Source organism: Cryptomeria japonica, chromosome 10 (genome assembly GCF_030272615.1).
Source record: "Cryptomeria japonica chromosome 10, Sugi_1.0, whole genome shotgun sequence".
NCBI classification, from domain to species: Eukaryota; Viridiplantae; Streptophyta; class Pinopsida; order Cupressales; family Cupressaceae; genus Cryptomeria; species Cryptomeria japonica.
The window spans coordinates 465,009,343-465,031,780 of record NC_081414.1 but is presented as its reverse complement, the minus strand read 5'-3'; the positions used below and the strand labels follow the sequence as shown (position 1 = coordinate 465,031,780).

Sequence of the window (22,438 nt, the reverse complement as noted above, 5' to 3'; positions counted from 1 at the left end):
AACCAAATCTTCCTTCACCATGTCGTCCAAGGTATCCTTGTCCGAAAGTTATAAGCATTCCTCAATACGTGGCATCCCATTTTCAAATGATTTTTTTAACTTCTTAAGCACCCAGCCAGGAAGAGAAAATAATGGCATCCAATATCTCTTCCTTGTGACTCTCCAAAGAAATAAAATCTGAAATTTGCCTTTTTAAAAAGTTTCACAAATTTCAAAATCCTATTGTTGAAGTGCAGTGAAAAATCTGTGTTTTTTCTCCAACACCAGCTAGGGTAGAACCTTGAACTACCGAAACTAGTATCCCTTATGATTTTCATCCTACGGTTTGTAGCTCCTCAGGAAGCTCTCCAAATTACAAATTAAAAGAAATAATCCAAGCACAAATAAAATGAGCTCCACAGTGCTCTTTTATAACATCCCAAGGAACATTCTTGAAAACCTTTCAATTCGTGCCTAAATACTTCATTAAAGTCCAAATAGTAAAGTGACTTAATATTTCACCTACGTCACTTTATTAAATTAAATTAAATAACATTACCCATATATGTACTTTATTGAATAATATTAAATAATTAATTTAAACCAAAGAAACGGGACTCAGACTCGGACTCAGGACTCGGCGTCAGACTCGGCTCCAGTCTTGGCTCCAGACTCGACTGGACTCGGGAAAGTGAAAAACTCAAGAAATTTAGAGATTTTTAAAGATTTAAAACTTGTTTCAAACACCCTTTATTGAATACACCTTAAAGACACAAAAACATCATTAAACTCGGCTCATTTGATTACATACACAAGTATACATCAATCACATAAGCATAAACGCAAATTGTAGCTGAAGAAAATAACAAACATAGATATATAAATATTGTCAAATGTATACAATATTACAAAACTCATGGAATAAAAAATCCATGTCATCATATCATCATCATCAAATGTTTTATACAAATACCAAAGGTAAATAGTAAATACTAAATACAACTACAAGTGTACAAGCCTATGGCTCAGAGGGCCGTGCACCCTCTCACCTTGGCCCCTTGCGAAGGCGTTTAAAGTAGGTCCTGGATGATTCAGCAGCCATAGTCGCTCCCCGTGACACCATGCCATGCTCACCAACATCAGGAACGACTGTGTCATGCTCACCAACATCAGGAACAGCTGTGTCACTCTGAGTCTCAGTATTTCCTGTCTCTGCTCGTGCTCTTTGCTCCTCCTCTACCATGGCTACAGCCTCAGCCTCTATATCTACCTGGTCGATCCAATCAATGTCATCATCACTAAATACAGCTGTAGGAGTCCCAGGAGCTGTCTGATTCTCATTGGCCCACTCTGCTTCAAGATCAACCTCATCTAGAATGATAGGAGACATGTCAACTGTTGCATTCTTTCTCATTCTCAGGCAGAGGTTGTAGTGAACAAAGACGAGATCATTTATCTTCTCCATAGATAATCTATTGCGCCTCTTGGAGTGTATGTGCTCAAACATACTCCAATTGCGCTCACAACCTGATGCGCTGCATGGTTGGCTCAAGATGCGAATGGCCAACTTCTGAATATTTGGTGTCTCTGGGCCAAAAAAGTTCCACCAATGATCTGAGTTTGAAATGAGAAAAATAAATAAAATCAGTCTCACTCATGAACTCATTTAACAAGTTACAATATAGTATTGAATAAAACTAAAATTAAGCCTAACAATTTATTTTTACCTGGCATCATAGTTGTCCTATTGTCTTTGGCGACAGGACGAGAGAAGGTCTCCCCTTGTGCATCTGAGAACATCTGTAGCTCTCAAAAAAGGTCTATCTGAGAAGTACCAGCAGGTCCCATCTTCTCCATGATTGCATATAGCCCATTAAGGACCTCCGCATCAGCCTTGAAAGAAGGGATAAAACGAAATGCCGGATTCAGATAATAGGCTGCCGCATGGATGGGCCTATGAAGCTGATGATGCCATCTCCTATCAATGATCTCCCAAATGGGACCATACTTGCTCTCATCTGCTCCATAGACGAATCTGATGGCCTCCTTCGCCCTATCCATGCCCTCATATATATAGCCCATTGCGAGCTTATCCCATCCGCAACTCGCAACAAAACCACCAAGGGCTTAACAAACTGCAAAATTGAAAATATTGTGTAATTTAGAAAAATGAGCAAATAAGAGAATACATATAATAAGTTATAAAACATGAAATTAAATTGTAGAATTTATAAAAAAATTACCTTCACTATCTCATCACAAGGGACCCAAAAGCCTTGCTCATCAAAAATGCAGTCTGCCATCTCTATCCCTGCAGGGGTGGTAGCATAGGATGAGGAAGACCACTCCTCACCAACAATCATACATCTCAAGGCAGACTTAGACCTAAGCATGGACTGCAATGTGAGGAAGTTTGTGGCAAATCTTGTGATTCCTGGACGATGCAACTCCTTCTGCTCTATGTATTGTCTCATAAGAGCCAACACCCATGAATGATTATATACAAATTTGCAGACATTTCTTGCCCTTTCTACACATCTCTTGACCCATGGGATTTTTCCAATATCCTCCAACATGAGGTCAATGCAATGAGCAGCACATGGAGTCCAAACTATAGATGGGTGCCTCTCCATCAATAGTCTACCTGTAGCAACATAATTTGTTGCATTGTAAATTGTAATTAATGGAGGTACAAACTACAAGATAGTAATTAATTTGCAAACAAAATTAGTTTGTAATCAAAAGTTTACCCGCAGCAACATAATTTGCTGCATTGTCAATCACCACCTGTACCACGTTCTCCTCACCCACATCTTCAATCACCTCCTCTATCTGCTCACATAGGTAGGTGGCATTCTTGCAACGGGTGGAGGCATCAATGGACTTGATGAAAACGGTGCCCCCTGAAATAAAAAAATAAAGCTAGGTCAATGATCATTCAATAAACCATTAGATAAAAAATAAAAAATTAAAGACTATATGAAACTAAAATTAATCAATCACCTGCGGAAGAAACAAGAAAATTAAGGAGAGTTCTATTTCTCCTATCCATCCAACCATCAGTCATGATGGTGCAACCTTTAGTGCTCCATATGTGGCGTTGTTCATCTAAATCCTTTTTCACATCATCCACCATTTGAGACAAAATGGGTCCCCTCAAATCACTCTCACTAGGGGCTTTGAACCCCGCCCCGCATATGGTAATGGCATCAACCATTTGTTGCCAATAAGGAGACCTGTCGCAAAGAAACTCAATGAGATAAGTTAAGTATAAAAATTCAATGAGATAAGTTAAGTATAAAAATTAAAAAAATCAAAGTTATCAAACATAAAAGTTAGTAAAACATTCACCTAGCTACAAAGAATGGAATACAGTTGTAGCTCCAAAACCTGCCAACTGCCATTTTAGCAGCATCATGGACCTCCTTGTTCCAATCCATGCCCTCAAGCGACGGTTGGGACCCAGGAGTAGTGCGAGGCACAAAGAAGGAATCCAACTTAGATTTACGAATCCTAGGTCCAATGGTAACATTCCCACTACAACTACTAGTGGTAGTGTTGTCCTCATTTTTGTTTTCAAAAATGAAGGACCACTACAGTGAAATTTTTATGAAAAAATTGAAATTTTTACTCTATGGCATGCTTCCCAAGGCAGAATTTCAACTAATCCTTGGACTGGCTTGATCCTCAGTCCATTCTCGAACTACGTTTCGAATTTCGTCCAATTCTGGGTTCGTTTGCTATGCCTTTCCTTCAATTTCGGGTTTTAAAACCCAGACTGCAGGTGGAGAATTTTCTTCAAACTGCAAGTTTTAATGATATTCATTGTTTTGGTCTTTGTAGGGGAATTTTTGATCAATTACATGTGCACTTTTGTTTCAAATATGTCACTTGTAATTTATTTTAAGTTTCCCCTTTAAATGTTTTTATCTTTTTATTGTTTTTTGGTCATTTTTAGTTAAAATAGGGGTTTTTTGGCTCAACTGCAAGTAAACTTGCAGTTTGTTCAAAAAACCCCTACTTTAATGGTTTTCGCATGTAATAGGGATTTTAAATCCCCATTACATATGTGCAAGTGTTTTTAACTTGTTGTAGGGATTTTATTTCCCTTTTACAAGTATTTTTAAACTTGCAGTTTGTCTTTTAAAACCCGATTTTGACATAGAAGTGCATTTTTGAAAATTTTAAACTTGTCATTTGTCCAAAAAAACCCGATTTTGGCTTGATGAGTGAAAAAGTGATAAATTAAACTTGTCATTTGTATTTTAAAACCCGATTTTGGCTTGTAAATGGAAAAAGTGAAAATAAAACTTGTCATTTTCTCCTTAAAACCCGATTTGCATGTTTTTGGGTAAATCGAACTTGTTGTTTGTCTCCTAAAACCCGATTTGCAAGGAAAATGGATTTGTTGAAGATGTCAAAGCGATTTTTTGGGGAGATTTGCTAGAGATGCAAGGCGTTTAGGATTCTATCCTATTCTCAAGCATTTTCAAACACACTTTTCGCCATTTAGAGTTTGTTATTACTGGTTTTTGGAGCTAAATCAGCAAAAACGTGGTTTATCCAATCCACATTTTGGGCGTTTTTCACTCCATAAACCTGCAATCTCCTAAGGCGTTTTGCCCTCTCCCACTTAGGCGTGGAGTATGGGATAGGTTTCAAGACATTTAATGATCCATTAATGGTGCATTGAATACCACGTTTTTTGCAAAAACGTGATTCTCTTTGGCCGCGTTTTTAAAACTTTGGCGTCATTGCCTCCAACAAATACCTTTGGCGTCATTGCTCCAACAAATGCCTAAGGCGTCATTGCTCCAACAAATGCCTAAGGCGTTTTGCTCCAATAAACTTGAAATGCACACTTTCATTGGCATTTTGCTCCTCCAAGTTTAAGATTGCTGCCATATTTGGGGCATTTTTACAAAAAACGTGTTAAGGGTTTGATAGTCCGGTTTTGCTTCTTCATCTCAAGAAGTATTGCATTGTTGGAGAAACATTTTGCATTTTTAATAAAGGTATGTTCTTCCTTTCTTCTCTTCTTTTTATTATTTTCTTGTTTTCTTCATTTTTCGTTATTAGTTGCATTTTTGGCATGTGATGTTCTTCCCCTAAAAATTGGTTTTCATGAAAGAAATCTTCCCCTTTGAAATGCAATTGTTGAATCGCATTATTCTTCCTAAAAATCCATCTTAAACTTGTATTCGGGATTTTTAATCTCGATTACAAGTTCGCTGGAAATTCTTGTTCTTCCCCTACGGTTAAGGATTTTAATCATTTTTGGTTAAAATTCCAACCTTATAAAGTGTGAAATACACCTCCCTTGCAAATTCGGGTTCTAAAAACCGGATTACATGTTGAAAAGATCTTCCCATTTTCATGAAAATGACTTTCCCGGATATTCCCGTTTCTATCCATTCGCGTTCTCCATATCCGTACTTTCCATTTCCATCATTTCCCGCAAGTCAAAATCCCATTTTTCGTCCATTTCTCCATTTTCGAATTTACAAGTGTACGTGTATTCGGGTTTTAAAACCCCGATTGCATGTATGTACTTTCCAACTTGTATACTTGCGAAAATTCTCCCAAGATCCGAAATTGGTCAAAGTCAAGATTTTCCCATTTCTACATATCTCCCCTCTTCCTCTCACAAAACCTTGAAATTTAGAGATCAAAGTTTTACCCATTTGAAAAAGAAAGAATGATATTTGCAGCTGATTATGATGTGGCTTTAACTCTTTTAAGTCTTCATCAGAGCATTCCAGGTTCACAATCAATGTCAGATTTGCCGGCATCGCCAACTCCAAAGAAAATGAAATACAAATATGACAAATACCAGAATGAGGTTACACCTTCCCAGGTATCTTCTCCATTGGATCGCATCAGGGACACAGAAATAGGGCACGTTGATATGGCAGAATTCATTCACAGGGTAGAAGATCCACAGGATAACAACTTGCAGCGGCTGTTGGACAGCCATATCCATCATGCATCTTCTTTCCCAGTGGCTGCCCTAGAACCTGAATTTGTTCTCGCATGCGCCCATCATTTTGACAAAGAGTCAAGAGTCATTAAAAATAATGATGGTGAAGCTATAATTCGTCTTGATGCGGATACAATCGAGAAGGTCTTCAAAACACCTCCTGCACCTGTTTATATGGAAATCACCAAAGAAAGTGCAGCAGAGTATTATGTGAAAAGGGAAAAAGATTGCAAGCGACACATCAATAGGTGGATTCAAGAGCCACGTCCTTCCTTCTCAAGATGGGCAAAGTTGTACCCTTGTGATTTCAAGTGGGAGATAGGAGACACCATCACTCTTCTCAGCAGAATGTTGGGCCTTGAGCACTCCAATGTCTTTGAGCCGTGGATGTATCAATTCATCATGTTCATACGGCAGTCGCATCACATTTCATGGGGTGAAATCATCAGCGATGCTTTGTGCGAACAACTTGCAGCAGTTCCTACCACTATGACCACCTTCATGAATTCTTATTTGGTATATTTAGCAGCGTCACTTAGACACTTTCCAGGTCTTTCTACCAAGGGTGATCGCTCGCTTATACCAGTTTGGGAATATTATGACCAGTTGCCTTTGAAACCTAGCAGACTGCATTTCAGAAGAGTCCAAGATGCATTCTTTGGATATTTCATGTGTCAGTTTGACATGGATCTCAGAAATAAAAGAGTATCAGATGAGGCATGGGTCAAGGTGTCTGAGGATGGGTGTTTATTCCTGCAATTTCCCACCTTCACCTACATAAGGATTGGGTGCTATGATGGACAACCATAAATGCTTCCAAGATATCCAACCGATAAGATAATTCTTATGGAGTTGGGAAGACAGATTATGGCTATTCATACTCTTCAGTCTGCTAGACACAAGGTTGGGATGGGGATCTCCAGCACAAATCCATTGAAAATTGGTCGATACTCCCTTGTCACATCTGTGAAGGCTAAGGCCATGGAGGTTGAATTGCAGGAAATCAAGCTTAAGAGGTTCAAACCTAGAGCTGATTTTGATTATAGAAGTATGAAGAAGAAGATCAAGAAATCCTTTGTGCATGTTCATCGCATTGAAGACATCTGGGCAGATCTCCGCACAGAAGCCGAAGTTCTGAAGAAGGATTATTGCAGGCTCACTGTTGAGCAAATTGTTGACTTGAACTTGGCAGATATCCCACAAGGGATGATCGATGACGGGCATATACTTGATCCTGAATACACTTCACGAAGGGTTGAGGAAGCTCCACTTCCTTTGATCCAATGGTCACACAAGGAGTGCGTCTCCATCCTTGACAGATTTCAGCCTATCTTGGCCAACACTAACGCATGGCTGAAAAGTAATGCTGTTAGACTTATCAAAATCAATGTTGGTAAAGAAGATGATTCTCCAGGGCCTCTTGGACGGAAGTCTGAGATTCAGATTGATAATAAGGAGGGTGCTTCATCTTCAGGCACAAGGATCAAGTTACGAGTTAGTCGTGCAGTAGTGCTTCCTCCTGAGGAGACAACTACTCGTGGGAAGGAGAAATCACGGTTCCATGTTCGGGTGATCAATCTGGATAATCCAGAAGAGGGGCAGCAATCTGATGATGCGCCTAAGTCTCCAGTTTCAGACATGCCTAATGAGGTCATTCCTCCAGTTTCCATTGAGACGCCTCTTTCTCCTCCTGATCTGCTCATTGATGAGTCTCCTCAGAATGCAGTTCCCATTTCAGCATACGAGCCTTCTCCTGATCAACAACGAGAAAGTGTGTTGAAAGTTCCTGAAGATAATCCCACTTGCATTTAGTTATCAGAAATTGATACTTCCACTTCTGGTTTTGAAGAATTCATGAGACAATCTTCATGCCCATTGGTAACTGAGCAAACCGTGGTCGCTATTCAAACAGATATTCCTCCCAGGGTGACCACGGTAATTCAAACAGAAACTACTTCTCCTTTGCCTACGGCTGCTACTGGAAGTGAGTTGATGACTTTGCCTCCATGGCTTAGTTCTTTCACCCCGAAAAGAAAGAAGCAGGAGATCTCACCTGATGCCTTTGATTACCAGCAACTCAAACAGTCCAGATCAAAAGTTGCTAAGAAGGCAAAGACTATCTCTAGGGTAACTGTTGATAGCAACAAGATGAAAGTAGCTGAAATTGTGGAACCTATTACAGATAAACCACTTGATGAAATGCCAGCTGGTGATTATAAGGTTACAAGGGTAGAATTGGGCAAGCAAACACATGAGGTCATTAAACATGATGCTCAGTTTTCTGTTGCTTCACTAGTGCAAACGTGTGACGATCTTATTGCAAAGAAAGACAAGCTAGAAGAAGAGAACCGACAGTTCATGGCAGCCATCCATAAAATCACAAAACCTGCTGCTGAAGGGAGTAACTGTATAGGTTCTTCTGGTTCCCAAGAATCGATTCGTGGAGTGGAAAGAGCTGCTCAGAAAGTACAAGCACTGGATTCCTGGGTTGATCAGCTTCATGATCAATGTGTGCAAGTGGTAAAAGACATTTTTCAAATAATGTCTAAGTTGGAAACCATTGAGGAGAAACTGGATCAGACTTCTAACACTTTCAAAAAGAATCTAGAAAGTGTTGAGAAAAGTCTGGCAATCTGGCGTACTATGCCCCAACAACAGCTGAGTATTCTGCAGGAGCACGCCATCATCTCTTCCAGAGTCATGTACTTGGAATTTGAGGAACTCATGGAAAACAAAACCCTTGTTCTTAAATCCCTCATTGAGGAGATCAGTGATGCAAGGAGATTCCGGGATGAAGTCTATCGAGGTATTGTCTCACATTGTGAAAGGGCCTCATACAATATAGTAAGTCAGGATGGAGAGCTGATTCCAGAAGAAGAAGTTCTTGCTGATTTACAAATGAGGATTCATAATGAATGGAGGAGCGAACAATTCTCGGCAGCTTCAATTCAAGCATTGATTAAACACCAAGCCTTTTTGCATGATATCCAGTCTATCCTGGATAAAGACAATTCTGCGCTCCTCCGCTGTCACGACACTATTGTGAAGACTATGGTTGTTGCTAAGAACACCCATGAACCGAATCCCGAGGAACTACAAGTGAGCATCAGAAAATTTCAAAGATTCGTGTCTTCACAAAAGGCAACTTAAGTGTTTTTCAACACTTAGTTGAATTTTCCCTCTTTTGTAATTTTTAGTTGTAATTTCGTTTTGACAAGTTACATGTAAAAGTAATTTTTGTAAAATACAAGTTACACATTACTTGTACTTTTGTAATTACTTGTAAGGCAACTACAAGTCGTGTCCGATTAGGACTGTAGTTGGAATAAGTCTTAGTTAGTTAGAGTAACTCTTAGTTAATTAATGAAGTCTCAGTTATTTATTGAATGAGTCTTGGTGGTTGAGAGAATCTCTCAAGTTAGTTAGGATCCTCCCACCTTTTTCTCGAGACTCCTCTTCTATAAATTCTTGAGAGGTCCATTGTAAATATATCTTTTGGAAAGCAAGCAAAAACTCTGTCAAATTTATAGCAAGAAGTCTTTGAGCTTATGTATGTGAATTGAAGGTTTTGAAGAATAAGAAAGAAGGATTACTCAAGTTTTGAGTCTTTGAGCTACATGTTTGAGTTTGAATCTTTTTATTTCTTCTATGCAAAGTGTTTCTAAAGGAGCTTAGTCCAATCTGATTTGAAGTCTTTGAGCTGCTAGTAAAGAAGATTAATTAAAATAGGAAAATCTCTAGAAGGAGCGGCAAGTCTTTGAGCTTGCGTCTATTCTTGAGGAAAAATTACTGTTTGATAAGAAATAGCAGCAAGTCTTTGAGCTTGCATTAGTTCTTGTCTTTGTGTTAAAAGAATAAATTATTCCAGTCTTTGAGCTGTTGTCTTTTATTCGTTGTAAAATTTAGTATAGCAAAGGGTAGATAGGACTTCCAATAGTCAAGTCTTTGAGCTTGATATTGCTGTCCCGTCCCGAAGGAAGTGACGGAAGTCTTTGCGCTTTCAGGAAACTTCATTTCCTTTCTCTCATTTCACTTAAGAGTAGTTACTGCTGTTCATTTTCAATCGCTATCCTTTTCTGTGAAGAGAAAAGGATATTGTCTTTCTTAAAGAAAGAAGGAAGACTACTGTCCCATCCTGTTTTATTTCAGTTTTAGTTAGATAGGGGGAGCCTTCCCTTAATTAGGAGAGTTTTTACTCGTGTGCTGTGGTTGTAACCACAATTTTGTATATTTCCCCCAAGTGTACAAAATTTTCAACCAACAAGTAGGAGCATGAGAAGTGGCGGTGCCACTGCCACTTATAGAAGCAGAAGCAGAAACGGAAGCACCAACAGTAGCAAACTGAGTGGGACGATATGGAGGTAAGGAAGAAGGGCCTCCAACACAACCTAACTGTGTCCCTCTTCCTAAAAATGTCTCTCTCCCAATGGCCGCTCGATCCTCCTTTTGTTTCTTTTTTCTTTCAATCTCCTCAACCATTACATAACAATCACGTACGGCCTCAGGGACTGCTTTTAGGCATGGTTCGGCATCATGTCCACGCACACCAGCAATATGGTATTTCAGCCTATATATACCTCCATGGAATATTGTTTTGCAAAACATACATTTTGTTTGCCCCTTTCCTTGCCCTAGAAAATCCTCATGATATTTCCAAGCAAGGTCCTTTCTAATGGCGGGTCTAGAAGCTGAAGTAGACATTTTAGGATAGTTTTGGGAAACTTGAAGTTGAGGCAAATAATAAAGTGAAGTTTGCTGCAATAAAACATTACAAATATAAAATAAAATTAATACATACATTCAAAAAAACTAAAGTAGGGTTTGTAAAATTTTAAAAAAAAAATTGTAGGGTTTGTCAAACCCTACTTTTAAAAAAAAAAAATTTACAAACCCTACATACAACCCTACATAGTACAACTACATACTACATGCTACATACAAATTACAAACATACAAAAGATCTTGCATACAAGAAAATGTAAAACTTTCAAAATAAATGAATAGAAAATGGAATTTTTGCATACAAGAAACAAAATAATGGTCAAAAAAACAATCTTACCTCTTACAACAAGCTTGAAATGAGCTGCAAACTCTTCCTATCCAACTCTTGATGCACCAAATCGAAACACAATGCAACTCCAATGTGACAAATTGAAGAAAACTTGAGCTTCCTCCTTGCTGGTTTTTCTTCTATGCACCCTCGTTTTTCTTCCCAACTCACTTTACTCTTCCTTTTTTTGCAAGTGAATGAAATGAAAGTCACTTTTAGGGCTAGAAGACAATTAACATTAAAAAATGGATTTAAAAAACTTTGCAAACTAATTTTTTTTTGTGTTTTAACTTATGCCAACGTCGGCCGAGTCTAGGGCTCGGGACTCGCCGAGTTTGGCGAGTTTGGGCCAAACTCGCCAACTCGGCGAGTCTGGCGAGTTTACTCGCCAAACTCGAACGAGTCCGAGTCCGAGCCCCTGGGACTCGGCAGGCCTGACTCGGACTCGGACTCGCCGAGTCTGGGCGAGTCCAGGCGAGTCCTGTTTCTCTAATTTAAACTATTCCCTTATTGCTAGACCCTAGCCTATGGGAATAAAATGGGCTAAGTGATGTCCTGGGCCACTCCATGGAAGCGGACATTACATTTTTCCCTTCTCAAAATTGCTTGCCCTCAAGCAATTGAAGATTAGGATGCCGAAAAATCTGTTCACCTTCCCATGTGGCATCCTCAATGGGCAAGTCTCTCCATCTAATTAGATACTCCTTAATCACTTTGCCTCTCAATCTCCTCTCCCTGCATCCAGAATCTCCTCAGTAACTAGAACCAATTTTCCCTTCTCATCCAATGGTGGAAGCTCAAGTGACGTTGATATATGCTATCCTGGTGCCTTTTCAAGGCATGAAATATGGAACACATTATGAATCCTTTTGTTCTTCAGCAGCTCAAGTTCATAAACTACTTCTCCCACTCTTTGAATAATCTTGTAACGGCCATAGAAGCGAGGATTCAACTTCTCTACCCCACTCACTCTTTTTCAAGGAAGACTACCTATAGGGTGAAGGTGCAAGAAAACCATGTCACCCACCTCAAAAATTCTCTCAACTTTGTGCCTATCTGCATATATCTTCTGTTGATTTGGGGCACTTTAAATATTATCCTTAAGTGTCTTAAGGATGTCTTGACTTTCCTGAATCCATTCCTTAGCTTTGAGAGCCCTATTATTGCCTATAAAAAGGAGAATTGAGAAGGGAAAGTGATGCAGAGATTCTTGGAGTTACTCTTAGTCACCTAGTTGTCTTTCTTGTTCTCTCCAACCTTCTAACTCCTCAAGCCCATACAATGGTACTTGGTAAGGGTACTGGTAGTTAGACCTCCAAGAATTAATCCACTTTAGCTTGCCTCCAAGGTATAGCCACAAATGTTTTACAACAACGCTTCCTATTGAGGATTCCACCTCAATCCTTATCACACCTTCCCAACGCTCCAACAACCTCTGCAAGGGATCTTTAATCACAAACTTGTTCCATGAGTGTAAATGAAGTTGACACAGTGTCTTTGGTGTCTTCTAAGGGTTTGATCACCTTTAAACCCATTGTCAAGCCTTCTCAAGCTCACTTTGTCTATATCGGGCTCCAAACAGACCTAATTCAATTAGGCCTCTTTTTATTGTTTTTAGGGCTTAAGTTCACATCTACCCACACAAGGCCCCAAACAAATTACATTTATGAGTACCCTTTTCCTAGTTACATACACTATTGCAGAATGGCATCTGGGTTCTCCGTACACATGAGGTTTCTAGAACTGTCCTATTTTTAAGGGTTTTAAGGCTACTCGGGTGACTTGCAAACTTGGCCTTAGAAAGCTTTACTAGTCAAAACCTCTGCACAAACTAATCATGGATTCTTAAAGGGCATTCAATGGGGTCTCCAAACATGTATCAACTTTTTCTCTACCAATCCATGTGTTCTCTGAAAACGCACATCTTCTGCTGTCCTAGTCTCACCAACTCCTAGCTGTGAGCCTAGGGTATCATTGTAAAACCACCAAAAAGGTCTGCAAAGCCAAAAAACCTACACTAAACATATTTACAGACCCTAACCTAGCATTCCACTGGATTTCAACCGATGCCATCAGTGGGTTCTCAGGTTAGAGCCATTTATTGCTTAAACCCTAGCCTACAAGGGTTTTATACCTAGTTCACAGAGAATGGTTTGAATCTCTGCAACTAGACACAATCAAACCTTGAAATCTACCTTGATGGAAAGTAGATTCACCAGTCCTTCATGCCCTGCAGGTAGGTTCCTCTGACAAGTCCGTACTGGACCGTACAACACAGCAAAAAACAAGGAAAACAGTGAAAGCGGTGTCAAAACAAGGTTTTTTTCCTCACAAACAAAACTTGCTCTGCATTCCAAACTCTTCTAACCTGTACAATGATGTTGTCTTTTGCTTTTAACATCATGATTCAGTTGGTTAGAACCAACTTCTTCACCGCCAACAACATAAAGTGCAACTTTTTGCAATGTTGCAAATGTTGCTTAGCATTTTACATCTTTTTGATCCTTAGGATGCAACCTTGCATTCAAGTGTACTCCAAGGCTCCAAAGGCCCTCTATGCATTCTAGGAGACCTAAAACATTGCATTACACCCTTATTACATGATGACTCTATTTTTAGAGTAGTGCACCTGTGAACAACATCAACATTACATATTTCTAGGATATCAACATCCTGAACACAACAAAAGCTTGGACAAATTAACCTAGACTTCATTAAGTCCCAAATGGTTGGTCCACTTATTACAACATGAAAGACAACATAAAAGACTAAAGAACAAACCAAAATTTGCACGGAGTAATAGGTTCCTTGTACCAGAAAGGGTATTCTTGACATTTTCATTTCAAAAACTTCAGTTTGGAGAGTGAACAATTGTTTTTCTTCTACGCTAGGATGAAAAACCTATGGCGAAATAGGTTTGAGGGATGAAATCCTTCCTAGCCAATTCTTTAGTAGATTCATTTAGGATTCGTAAGTGTGTTTGATATTGGAGATTACAAAGATACATCAAAAGGATTTGTAGAGCAAATAAATATTCAAAATTGGAGTGTTATTCAGGTATCATAAATTTATCAATTTCAACTGTGTAATAATAGCGTATTTACAGGAGCAATTTATGAAACCAGATGGTTTTTTTATGGGAGAGTAATGAGCCCTAAATGAGCTGTAGCATCCTCAAAACTAGGGCGCACCTCTTCTTAGTTTGTGAGGCTGCTCTATATATTTAAGGAGAGCGTGGGAACTATGTAAATGGAAATAGTGGAGTTGGGAATGATATTCAGTGGGGCCAACCTAGCTGCACCTCCTTTTAGTGATTAAAAGGTAAAAAGAAAATAATTGGTGAGTTTCCTAATGCTAGTGGGATTCGACAATCCTAGCCTTGCTATCAAAAGTGGCATCCTCAAAGTGGAAGGTGACGTGGGGGTTTAGGAGTCTAAAGTGGAGGGAAGGTGGAGGAAAAAGGGTCACTGCAGCAATACCTTGCTGGCTGCTTACATCAGCTGCTCCTCCAAAAGCATAAGAGGTGGCATGAGACGTCAAAAAGGAAGCACTATAATATAAGGAGTGGTGATTGAAGGGAGGGGATTTATTTTCAAGGCGGTCGCTGCAAACAGGTGAAGACTCCTCAATAATTTTAGCTCTTTAAGGAGGCCACCCAACCTATGGGAATGAAGGAGAATATATGCAACAAATATTATAATATCAAGAATTTTTCTAGCACATTGTATTAGGTTTAAAGGTCAGCATTTTATATTCATTTCTAGTTCAATATATTGGTATCACCAAATACTTATAGCTGGTCAATTAATGATTTTATCGTAAAATTCAGAATTCTTTCTAACCTGGTTACCACTGAAAAGTATACTGTAAACCTTTATTGTTCTTGTAAAATGTAAAATCTGTTTATGCATTGCTGCCTCAACTGTCATTTCATTGAACAATTATCAAAAACACAAAAAATTTAGTTGGGTTCTTCACATGAGATAAAAACCTTAACTTGTACAAGAGTGAGGAATACAAAGTACAACCCTATAAGACACTAAGCTTGGAGAAAATTTTTATTGAATGCTAAAACCTATCCAACCCTTGACCATCCCACCATCATAAATATTAGCAATGCCATTTCTAAACTGGAATGTACATCAAAGATTGATACTCCTAAATTTCTAGAAGTTGATCTTGAAGATTTGATAAATTGGATTACAGATTTTTAAAATTAATTTGATTATGAGGAAATAGATGACCTGAAGAGAGTAAAGTTTTCATATGCCAAGTTGAAAGGTCATGCATCTCTTTGGTGTGTTCATATGTAGTTAGGAAGTACTAGAAAGAGAAAATATAAGATAAAACTTAGAGTAAGATGTTTAGAAAGTTGTAGGGAATTTCTTTTCTTTTGTATTATCATTTGGGTTTGTTCACAAAGCTACAAAGGATTGCAACAAGATATTTTATTAGTTAGCCGTATCAGCAGGTAATGTAGAAGATGATGAAGAGAAATTTGCTAGGTGTATAAATTTCCTTAAGATTTCCACTCAAGATTAATTTGGTACGCTTAAAGTGCAATCTATAGAAGCAGAATAGAAACGCACTTTTAAGGTAGATTAGAAGTTAAGAAGTCAAGGTGGAACAGAGTCGGAGACCATAGAGGTGGAAGGAAAGTGATGGAAGACAGAGAATTTGGGAAACAAGAAAAAGATGAATCAAGCTTTTCATGGTACAATCACAGAGGTGATCACTATTTTTCTTATGGAGGATGAGGATACAGAGCAAGAAGTAGTGGCTGAAAGCTTGAAGGAAATTCTAGAGAATGCTTGTATGGCTAGAAGGCATTCAGATGTCTGGAAGGTGAAAGAAAAATAGAAGAGGCTAGATGATAGATCATGTAGCTGAAGCAGAAGGCGAACATTATTTATATTTTCAAGTGGAGGAAGGTAAGAATTTGAATTTGTGTAGAGTGTCTTTGAAACCAAAGAAGAATGATGGTCCTTGGCAACAAAGAAGTACTTTTAGAATCAAGTACAAATCATGAGGTAACTATTGCAAGTTGATTGTTGATGATGCAGTAGTGGTAACTAAGTACAAATCATGAGGTAACTATTGCAAGTTGATTGTTGATGGTGCAGAAGTTGGGTTTGGAATGTAACACACACCAAATCGGTAATGGTTACATGGTCGTAGAAAAGTAATCAAGTACTTGTGAATAAGTAGTGTAGGGTGAATCTCCATATTGGAAATTGCTATGATGTAGTGTCTGATATGGTAGCAATAGATACATGCCACATGTTGGGAATACATTGGTTGTTCAATAGAAGTGCAGTCATTGGTCCAACGATGGGAACAGGTTTGAGTTGTTGCCCATGAAAGAGGAAGTGGAAGAATGTAGCACGTTGATTTGAGGTTTTTGCAAAAACCTATCAATGAGGAGCTAAAAGGTTAGTGAACTGAATTGGATCGTACAATGTTTGGTATGTTTAGCTTAGTAAGTTCTTATTGATTAGTCAAACAAATAAGTATGTGACTTAAAACACTCTTAACTCTCCCAATGTGACAAATTTTAATAAGAAAAGCAGTGTTCCACGGCCGTTGGGGATGGGGAGATGGGGGGACGCGGGGATGGGCTTCGGGGATGGGGGGACTTGGGCTTGGAGGGGGGAAACGCATTTCCGTGGAACACTGAAGAAAAGAGCATGCAAGTTTGGTAAAGGGATCAACATAGGTGTGTTCGATAATGGTTGTATGCTGCATCATATTCTTAACATTATGTTCTTGTTTGTTTATGACGGGTGCCTTACTCATTCACCTGATATTTTGCAAAGACAGTTAGACGTCTTCACTCTTGCATTATTTCCCAACATGAAGTCAACCTTCATAAAACTAAGGCTAATTTTGAAGATCTCTGAGCATTTTTTATTCAGGTATCGACTCTTTTTTAAAGGAACCTTGAACATTACAACATATACTAATTGTAGAATTCAATTATTGGTTGATATCTCATTTTAGAAGCCTGCTTCTCAATCATATATTTCCAAGGGATATGTCCTACTTTTTAGAGTGCAAGAGATTTTTGATACATTTCCATTACATCTCTTCAACAACTTGTCTCTTCAATGTTTGTAAATCCACATTTCTTTCACCATGGGATTTCTAGTTCTGAGATATGCATGTATCACAAGTTTGAACTCCAGTTTGGGGAGATTCGTCAGCATTGTATGTCAGGAGAGGTCTCAGAAGAGTCTTGGTTCTTCCTACAATTGCCCTATCAAAACCCTTAGCTCGGGAGATTCTACCATGAATATTATTAGATCTTACATCGATCATCTGTAGTGCTGGTTGATAATGGTTTTGGAAACACTCGTACTTCCAGCATGGATACATACATGTGGGGCAATTTTCTACCCCCATACTAATCTTTGATCTTCATTGGCTTCTTTTTCTTATAAATGGGGTCCTCCCCTCGCTTGGCTATTTAAAGTACACTTGTATTCAGTTTCTAGGTTCTTCCCATCTTCAGTGTACCTCTGATTCTTGTGCTAAGATCTAGGCCCATTCCCGTTTTCAGCTTCTAGGGTTCTTTTCTACCCTTTATTGCTCCATTCGTAATTAGATGAACTTTTCAGATACACTGATCTAATATGATCCATTGTAGACATTGTAACACAATGTCTTTCTTTCTCTTATTAGGATTCCAAAAATTTCATTTCAAACACAGCCAGCGGAAAAATTTTAATTATTCAAGATGCTGGAGCTACTTATAGACTTTTACACAAATCATTTAACGAAAAGTCGATTAATTCTGTTTGTAATGTCTTGTACTTTTCCCACTCAACCCTTAACTTAAAGTGACTACTTCGGAAAGTTTGAAACGATTCTATCCTTGACTAGAATTTTATGATAAATGTGCTCTGTTTCATATTATTTACAAAGTTCTGTCAGTAATTTAATGGTTGTAATATTATTATTTTCTTTTTCATGCTATATATTGCAGGCCGATTTGTCATTCTCGCTATGCTTTGAATTTGGTATCATTTGTCTCTATCATATGCCCAGTGTAGATCCGTTGTAGGGTCAGAAGCAATCCTATGGATTTATTATGTAGTGTTTACTTTGACTGCAAACTTGTTGGTCCGTGAATTACGCATTTGCATTTGAGATATTCATAAATTCATTCTTGGCTTTCTTTACAGAGACGATGAATTTGTATATCAGAATGGGAGTTTCAGCAGTAGTCTTGTCTGATGCCATATTTAGTAAAACAGCAATGGCCACTAGAGATTTTGGTTTAATAAAAAAGTTAGCTGGTTTAGCTGCTTCCAAAGGCAAAGCAGCTGTAAGGAGTGTTGCAGAATCTCGGCATGAGCAATTTCCAGTATAAATGTAATGATTATCAATGTATAGCGTTGAGTTGCCTTAAATTATATATTGTAGTTAATAACATATTGTTGCAGCAGTAGAGACTCATTGATCTCCTAGTCCTAGTATATGTTGGAAGTGTGGCCGCAAAATTAAAGCAAGCTTCATTACAACCAAAAGAGTATCCCTGTGCTATTGTCTATGTTGTTATAATCAAGATAATGAAAATGCAAGAAACAATAAATCATATATCACTGTACAGTTATTTAAAGCATTTAATTTTAAAATGAAATAAAATTGTGTTATGATAATTGTTTGTAATTATACAAGTAGTTTAAAATTAATTTTTTTAAGATGTAATATAAAAAATATGATGAATTATTAATTATTTTTTAATATCTCTCGCTATGTTTGATGTAATCTATTGAGCTATTGTAGTCTCACATCCAACAAAGCCAAAATGAAGATTTGAATGTATAGACACAAAGATCATCCACATTTTTTTTTGCTACTTAGTCTAAGACGTTCAATTTCATTCACATGTAGATATTAGATATCTATTTATATAAAATGAAAGTAAAAAGATATTAACATTTTAAGATTAAATATAATAATAATTCTAATTCAAATACTATAAGATAACATATTTAAAATTTTAATCATGAATATGGATGATAAAGCTTCATAATGATGTCTGACTCATACAATATTTCATGTTCAAATTTCATCCAATCAAATAGTGTTTTAATGAACAAGATTATATACTCAATTAGGATGGGATGTCTTTAAAAAACTCTTAAGCCAAAAAAAACATGGCTCGCAACTTGCAAAAAATTGCAGAAAAACAGAGAAAGGCTTCCTGTCAAGCTCAGTCGAGAGATCTTGCTCAAAGTAGTGTTGGACATTGCAAATATATTTGAGATTTTGGGTCGTCATCCTCCTTTTGCCTTGGGGGTAAATCATGGGAACCTCCATTCTGCATTGGATAACTCCAAGAGGAAATTGCGGCCTCAGAATCTACACTCTGGATTTGGTTATAAAGGGCAAAATATCCATGGATGGCAGGTTGTTAGGGGCAGAAAAGAACGAAGGGCAATGCTCGCTCAAGCTAGGGTTAATCAAAATGGCAGGGATGAAAATTTTGTGAGAAGAAATCTGGGCAACCGAGTGTGGATTGTTCCCTGATAGTTCTGATACTTAAAGATAAGTACAGATGCCAAGCTAATAAGATGAGAGCGGGGGGGTGAATTATACAAACTTAATCTTCCATAAAAACAACAGATTCAACCTCGGTAACATATACTTCAGTAATATAACCAAAACATATAAACATCATAACACTCATAACATTAGATTTAACGTGAAAACCCAAATAGGGAAAAACCATTGTGGGATTTCGGACCCACTAAGAAATATACTCTTCTAGAATATGTTCGGTTAAAAGCAAATCCTGTTAAAGATTACAAACACATTGCTAGATGTGACTCGGTTAAGGGATTTCCCTCAGATCTGTTAGGATTTTCACCTTGTTAGAAGTGACCTTGTTAAAGGATTTCAAACATTCAATCAGAATGTCACCTTGTTAGAGGGTTTTACAAATAAGACTGTTAAGTCCACTCGGTTAAGAGATTTTCTGTCACTTCACAAATAACAGTAATAAAAATCTATCTACAACTTCACATCTAAAATGCTAAAGCGGATTCTTATTTGCTCAATACAATATAGACATAGAACTAATCTTGTCCATCTGCTGGGCTCTATACTTTGTTATTCAAAACAGGTCTTCAAGCTTCTGTGTTCAGTAATCACTATGTAGCATCCATGTGCATACACTTGCTCGCATACATTGTTTATCAACAGTTCCTTATTTATAAACAATAGCTAACCGCTTAATCTCCTTGATCACATTTCCCATGATCAATCATAGCCATCAGATTTTCAAACTTTGACCAGGTTCAATGTATCCTTCGATCTGAAAACGTTTTACCCCGCCTTGGAACTTGCATACATTTCTTGGAACTTGTGCTAGGGTATTGCGGTTCAATCTGAGCTGTAGATCTTCCTATCGATTTTCCTTTGCCATAGATTCTTTAACAAACTTCATTCACGGCATACCAATCATTTAATCATAGCTAGCTCATCAACTTCCTTCATTAAATAATGCATGTAATCATTTAATGCACTCTGTTGCAACTCGGTAAATACTAAACTTCACTCGGTAGACATTCTGCCTTTATTAACCGATAGCGATAACCTTAGGGTTTACCGATTAGGTTCCTTAGGGTTTACCGACTAGGTTCTTTGCTCGGTAACATAGTGTAGTATTAACCTTACGATCAATAACATATGTATGATATCAAAACAATCTAAACATCATGATCTCATCATTGTCTAACTCGATAATAGTTGCCCATTGAATAACTTATTCCTCCCCTTATTTATCATATTCTTTCTGTGTCTTTTACCAACATCTTTATACTCATCAAATCATACTTCTCAAGATATGGCAACATCATACTGAATTGGAAAATCAATTTCTTGACATCAATGACAAAATAATAATATTAAGACAATAAAACATCCTTAATCAGTTATATCCATGATCATCAACAACCTTCTCAATATCCTTATTGAAATGCCAACAATCTCTCTTTGTCTGTTATAATGCCAACAGTTCCCATCCCTTCAATGATCTCTAGGTGTGTCTTTGGAGCCAATTTGATTCCCCTAGGAGAGCAGTGAAACCTTGGTGGTGCTTCTTCCTCAAACCTACCTTTGCCATATACCCAACCCGAGAATAAAATATGGAGAGGGTTAGGTCAACTGAATCCCGATAGAAATCATATATCAGGGCGCCATGATAGCTGAGCGGATCAAATTAGGGGAAATGCAATTCCCATATCACATGAAAAATTCAGGAATCATGAGCCTTGGCATATGTTTAATCACCAGGCGAGACAATTCAATAGGATATATATGTTTGATGCACGCGTTTGGCAGAATAGAGCAAAAGAAGCAAACCCTAGGCCTTTAAGCGATGGAAACCATTCCAATCTGGTAATCAGAGAAGAAAAATATGCCAAGGGTTTGAGGGACCATTGCAGGAAATTTGGTCTTTTTGCCAAGTGTTGCGGGAATGGACAACCTGTTGAATCAATTGCAAGTTGGTTGGAACAAACATGCACAGGCCAGGTAATTATTACTATCCTCCCTAATGATTTCCTTTTTATTGATTGCGGAAAGGAAGCCTTAGAACATGAACTTCTAGTTGGGGACTGTGTTTTTTATCAGAGCTATAACTTTATATTCTTTGATTGGGAACCGAATTTTAACCCTTACTCACATAAGTTTCAGAAGATATCAAAATGGATAAGATTAAGAAACCTACATGTTAAGCTTATGCATTCTCAAATATTATTTTAAATTGGAGATAAACTAGGAGCTTTTGTAGGCCTAGAAAAATATTGGACACGCACTTCAGATTTAAAAATGCTAGTTAACATAGACATTAATTTAACTCAATTAAAAACCATAGAGTTTGTTACAACAAATGTTAGATACTGCATTGACTTTGAATTTTATAATGGTCTTGTATCTGATAACATTGCATATAGACTAAGCAACTCCTCTGTCAATAAAAGTAAGAGCCCAACCTATGTGTCTCCCATAAAGGAAAATGGTGTCAATAGTAGCTCTAACATGTCGATGGGGAGCTCCAATGTAAACGATCATCAATCTGAGCAAGAAGTTGCTAGCAATCCTCCTTGTAGACCAACTGAGATAGAAGAAGGGGAGATTGTGAGTGAAATTTTGCAAAAAAAGCTTTTGTACTATTGACCCCTATAGAAGGAAATGTGACAATCATTAACAATGAGGTCTCGCAAGTGACTGAAGCAAGGGAAGAGGATATGGAAACGCCCCTTGCTTTGGAAAATAAAATCCCATTGCTAATAGAAGAGGTAGCAAGAACTGCAGAACAAATTGACCAAAGAACACTACAGGCTCATGAGCAGTCGGTGAATGTATTGAATGGGGACACACTACTATTAAAAAGATACCCATAACATTCAATAACCAGA

General features: G+C 37.9%; 1 protein-coding gene across 11 annotated transcripts in view; it reads left to right on the top strand.

The window, feature by feature from the left end:
* Nucleotides 1-18,670, top strand: part of LOC131858732 (uncharacterized) — a 177,484-nt gene extending 158,814 nt beyond the window's left edge. For 9 of the 11 annotated variants that reach the window (XM_059212121.1, XM_059212122.1, XM_059212119.1 and 6 more), the window contains one exon: nucleotides 18,194-18,670. In XM_059212121.1, coding sequence (XP_059068104.1) covers nucleotides 18,194-18,381 — 188 coding nt within the window. In that variant the 3' untranslated portion in view covers nucleotides 18,382-18,670. The remainder of the gene's footprint in view (nucleotides 1-18,193) is intronic. The other 2 variants (XM_059212123.1, XM_059212125.1) reach the window with 2 other exon arrangements.
* The last annotated feature ends 3,768 nt before the right edge of the window (nucleotides 18,671-22,438 follow it).